The sequence below is a fragment of the Nematolebias whitei genome, chromosome 14, assembly GCF_014905685.2.
Source record: "Nematolebias whitei isolate Nwh7 chromosome 14, NemWhi1, whole genome shotgun sequence".
NCBI lineage: Eukaryota > Metazoa > Chordata > Actinopteri > Cyprinodontiformes > Rivulidae > Nematolebias > Nematolebias whitei.
Genome location: NC_056511.1, coordinates 1,606,971 through 1,612,207, shown reverse-complemented (window position 1 = coordinate 1,612,207; position 5,237 = coordinate 1,606,971). Strand labels below are relative to the sequence as shown.

The 5,237-nt window shown below is 45.8% G+C and overlaps 1 protein-coding gene across 3 annotated transcripts in view; it reads right to left on the bottom strand.

The window, feature by feature from the left end:
* Positions 1-1,489: 1,489 nt before the first annotated feature.
* ccdc90b (coiled-coil domain containing 90B) overlaps positions 1,490-5,237 on the bottom strand; it is a 5,017-nt gene continuing 1,269 nt past the window's right edge. The window contains exons 2-9 of one of the 3 annotated variants that reach the window (XM_037687207.1): positions 4,254-4,373; positions 4,072-4,175; positions 3,874-3,975; positions 3,756-3,797; positions 3,207-3,278; positions 2,040-2,093; positions 1,836-1,950; positions 1,490-1,753 (exon numbers count right to left, since the gene is read on the bottom strand). In XM_037687207.1, the coding sequence (XP_037543135.1) occupies positions 1,698-1,753; positions 1,836-1,950; positions 2,040-2,093; positions 3,207-3,278; positions 3,756-3,797; positions 3,874-3,975; positions 4,072-4,175; positions 4,254-4,373 (665 nt within the window). In that variant the 3' untranslated portion in view covers positions 1,490-1,697. The remainder of the gene's footprint in view (positions 1,754-1,835; positions 1,951-2,039; positions 2,094-3,206; positions 3,279-3,755; positions 3,798-3,873; positions 3,976-4,071; positions 4,176-4,253; positions 4,374-5,237) is intronic. The other 2 variants (XM_037687208.1, XM_037687210.1) reach the window with 2 other exon arrangements.

Below are 5,237 nucleotides of genomic sequence, written 5' to 3'. Positions count from 1 at the left end.
GATGGACCAGCACAGAAGATCAACATCATCAGGCCAGGACTCTGAGGTCTACACTCATCTCCAGGCCAGAGGTCACTCTTTCAGGGATGAAGATGTTCACATCCTGGACAGAGAGGAACGATGGTTTGAGAGAGGAGTAAAGGAGGCCATCTTTGTGAAAAGAAACCGTCCATCATTAAACAGGGGTGGAGCCTCCGGGTTCAACTGTCCCCCTCTTACAATGCTGTGATTGCTAGTATCACTCAGCCCTCTGTGAACAGTAAACAGCCATCAGGTGCTAATGACCCATTGTTAGGCTGATGGTCCTTCTTGAGCATGTGATCAGCTGGTTCTGGTTGTCAGCAGCAAAACTGGTTGATCCACTCTGAGAAGGTGCTATTTAAGAGACTGAGCTGAAAACAGCACCTCAGACTGAGGAAGTCCTCAGGATGAGAGACAAAACATTTCTATATTTTTTTGCTTTGTTTAGGTTTTTTGAATGTCCAGAGGACCAGATTGAACTGTTTTAGATTTTTCTACGTGGATTATTGAGCAGCATCAGGATATCTCCCCACCTTGGAGCAAGTTAAACCAGCTGCACCGTCCCGGTGAAATGCAGCTGGTTTGACCATTAAAGTGCATTTATTAAGTAAAAGTTCAACTGAGACACACATTTACTATAACTTTGAGTAAACTGTTGTTTTTAGGTGTTTATCTTGTTAAATTTTGAAGAAATGTGGAGGCTCATCCCTCTGCACGTGCCCACGCTTCCATGAATCGGTTTTTAAAATGCAGCTGATTTGAACATTAAAGTGCATTTATTACATTTATTAAGCAAAAGTTCAACTGAGACACACATTTACTATAAAGTCAAGCCAACAATTAATTGTTTTTAAGTGTTAATCTTGTTAAATTCTTGTTAAAGTTCTCCCGCGGCCATGATTTGGCACTTATCGATTTTTGGCACAACACCGGGTTGTCCGCGGTGACACGTAATAGACGCGACGTACTTATAGATTGTTTTTTATGTGATGTGTAGGGCCGTGCAACATGTAATTTAAATTTTTTGTTCTGATCGTCTCGTCTTTTCTTCCTGCTACTCGCTACGAACGTTGAGAAATAAATTTGATTGTAAAAAAAAAAATCAAAGATCGAAACTTAAATGTTCCAAATGAAACTTTTATCACGAAGCATGAAACGGGATCTACGGAGGCGGCCATGTTGGGTACTGGAGGACCCACAATCTGCTGAGTCACTTGTTGTCATGGAGATAGAGAGGGGAGGGCAGCAGCCAGCAGGCAGAACCACAGAGCAGAAAGTAAGCCTCAGACAAACGGTCTCTGTGAGAACTAGAACTTCTTGACTCGTGAGCAGCAGGAGGTTCTGATGGTTCCACAGACTCCCAGGGGGGACACATCAGTCCTGCAGCAGAGACGTCTCGGGGGACGGAGACAGAACCGTTCAAACAGAACAGATCAGGAGCGGAAAGCTTTAAAGGAACACTTTAATGAGATAAAAGGACACGCGTGCATCAAAGCAGAACATCCTTCAAAGAAAAGGCTCAAGACGTTTTGAACGTGTTTTTTATGTCCGTAAAAACACTCTCCGATCCAAAACTTTCAACCTTCAAAACTGAAATCTGATGTGACATCATGAGCCGACACGTTGAACTGGGCCCGGTTCTGATCTGGTTCTATAGTGGTTCTGATGTGGACCCATCACCTCCACAGTCTGTAGACCCCCAGAGCGATGGCGAGGCAGGAGAAGATGGTCGCTGTGAAGAAAAGGGGTAATACAGATGATTTAAAGGTCAGAGTCGTCTCATCGGACCGGACCGGACCAACACCACGGCCTACCTGCCAGGTACCGGACCGTCTCCAGCTTCAGAGACTCCAGCAGGGTCTTCAGCGAGGCCACCTGCAGGTCGATCTTCTTGTTGATCTCCATGTTGTCGTTTTCCAGGTTGGCTTTCTAAGAACGTGATGACATCATCAGAAGCAGCCAATCAGATTGAAGCAGTCAGGTGTGTGGCCTTTCACCTTCCTCAGGTGTGTGTTTACCTGGTGGTGGAACTCTGATGTGGCCTCCATCAGCTTCTTCTCCTGCTCCGTGAACTGACAGAAAAACACCATCAGACCACGTTTCACACGAGTTCCACCCAAAGTCAGTCTTTATCAGCCGAACGCCGACTCAACCGAACCTTCGGCTCGTTCAGCACTTCTGCTTTTTAACTGTCAGGGGATTTTGGGTCAACGGTCCTGGATGTTTTTATTATAGGGCTGAGGACGTTCTTCTCCTCTGCCCTGAGAACAAGGAACCCAAAACAACTGCAACTGTCTCCTGAGACACCATGTTGTCTCTGCCCATGAAGCATATGGGAGGAGCCACAACACGCTCCGCTGACGGACAAACATGGACCTCAGAGACAACGTCAGGAATCAGAGACTGGAGTAACTGGAGCTGATGTGGAGTCTGACGACAGCCCCCGGAGGAGGAGGAGACTGCTCTTCATCTTCCTCCAGAGTTGGCCGAGCTGTTTGCCAGCGACACCGAGGATGAAGAACTCAGTGGCTTCAGGGATGTGGATTGTGTAGGCGCCCTCTAGAGGGTTGGAGGTGAAGTGTTTCATTTATTAAGACTGGAAACTGTTAAGAGTTAACAATATTCTTCTGTTTAAAACATGTGGCTAAAACTACATTTGATCTTTTACTCTGTGTTGCACTACAAGAAAGAAGCCTAATACTTGATTTGTTTATTATTTAAAAACTCTCTGGACCGAGTAGTGGAATTTTCTTAATTCAAAATAGATGAAGGTAAAAGGACCCCCTGTGCTTTTTTTAGCAAGTTTTATACTAAAAACATATCGCGATATATATCGTTATCAACACCCTTCACAATACATATCGTGATGTGAATTTTATGCCATATAGCACATTCCTACTCTGGGAACATGTTTTGATGTTCTGGGCCCAGGTTTTGGTGGGCCCAGGTTTTGGTGGGCCCAGGTTTTGGTGGGCCCAGGTTTTGGTGGGCCCAGGTTTTGGTGGGCCCAGGTTTTGGTGGGCCCGTTTGGACCGGCTGAAGTGCAGATCTGAACCACGTCAAAACTTCCGACATGTTTTACTCCTGAACTGTAAAAAGGTTCTTGGACCCGAGATAGGTTCTGGGCCGTGGCAGGACTCTGAGGGTCTCACCTGAGCCGGTCAGAACTGGTCAGAACCACCCACCATGTCAGAGATCCAGCTCCTCTCCAGGTTGATGTCCAATCGGGTTTCTGCTCGGACCTTCTCACTCTCCTCCTGAACACAAACGTCCTGTTAACGCCGCAAACTCTCCAGAACCGGGCCGGACGGACCGGAGATCAGAACATTCAATGAACAACAAACGGTCCGACCCGGACCTTCTAACAGAGACGTTCTGCAGGAACGGTTCTCCGGGCTTCTTCAAGAACTTTTGTTTTTCTTTGATAACGCTGCGGTTCTGGTTCTGAAGAAGCCAGTCCATGATGGACCGGACCTCAGGCTGTTTTTACAGAACTTGGATCATTTCAGACTGAGCCCACACAGTTTTAACCTTCAGACCAGACCAGAACCAGTTCTGTTGGGTTCTGCTGCTCCGGTTTGATAAAAAGTGAAAAATCAGCCCAGGTCCAGTTCTTCAGGAAGTCTGGAGAACCGTTGTTCTGAACCACTAACAGATGAAAGGAACGTCTGGACCACTGAAGGGGTAAAGGAAGGAGAACCGGGTCAGGGGTTCTGGTTCCTCAGAGGCCTCACCTTCAGCCGGTTCTCCAGCTGCTCCAGCTCTCGTTTCATCTTCTGCAGGAACAAACACAGAGCTGGTTAGAACCGGTTCTGGAGTGAACGGTCCGGATCACTGAGGTTCTGGAAGTACCGTGTTCTCGGAGCGCAGGTTGGAGAACTCGCTCTTCTCCAGGATCACCATGTCCTTCCTGATGGAGTCCAGGTGGGTCATGATCTGCTGCACCGCAATCTCCTGAGGGGACAACAGACCATCAGACGGGACAGGTACCAACCCACGGCGCTGAAGACCCGCAAACAAAGGTCAACGACTCGGACCAGAACCTTCTACCTGGTGGCTCTTGGTCACCATGTCTTTGTAGACGGCGTCCATGTTGGCCGAGGTCATGGTGACCAGCGCCGAAACCACGAGCTCCGCCTGGCGCTTCTCAAAACCTGCAGAGGAACAAACCCACCCGGGTCAAAGAACCAGGACTAGCTAGAGTTCTGCTTCAGAACCGCAGGAGAACCCACCGCTGGCCTCCAGCTCCGTCACCAGAGCGTGGGAGTCAAAGGTCAACTTCCTCTGCTCCAGGGGGGTCAGCTCCACTTTCCTCAGGTCAAAGGTCGCCAGCGGTGCTGCCATGTGAAAACCTGCCACACAGAACCCACCAGAACCCTCAGGTTCTGCTGCTCAGAACCACCTGGACCGGGCCTGAGAACACTTAACAACTGAATGATGCAGAAAAACTGGTCCATGCATTTGTCACGTCTACACTGGACTATTGTACTGGTTTATGATCTGGGTGTCCAAATACTTCTTTAAAACGCCAGAGTCTTAACTGGAGTTACTGGGAGAGATCCTATCTCTCCAGTTTAAGACTTTCCTTTTTAATAAATCCTATAGTTAGGGTCGGCTTGTTATGCTGCTATAGACTTAGACTACTGGAGGACAAATTGACCTCATTTCTTAAATGAATTGTTAAAACTGAATAGTTTTCATTTGATACTATTTCTATCTTAACATGTGATTCTTGACCTGCCATTGTGTATCTATTCCTACCAAACCCAGCCGGTCGAAGCAGATGGTCCTCTTGTCCTGATCCTGGTTCTGCTAAAGGTTTCTTCCTCATGAGGGAGTTTTTCTTTCCACTGTCGCCTTCATGCTTGTTCAAGATGAGAGTTCAGTGATGGAGTTCAACTCAAAGCTGCTCCTCAGATAAATAATGTTTAATTATTATTTTATACATGAATGTTTCTGTTCAATTATTATTTTATACATGAATGTTTCTGTTCAATTATTATTTTATAGATGAATGTTTCTGTTCAATTATTATTTTATAGATGAATGTTTCTGTTAATTATTATTTTATAGATGAATGTTTCTGTTCAATTATTATTTTATACATGAATGTTTCTGTTCAATTATTATTTTATACATGAATGTTTCTGTTAAATTATTATTTTATACATGAATGTTTCTGTTCAATTATTATTTTATACATGAATGTTTCTGTT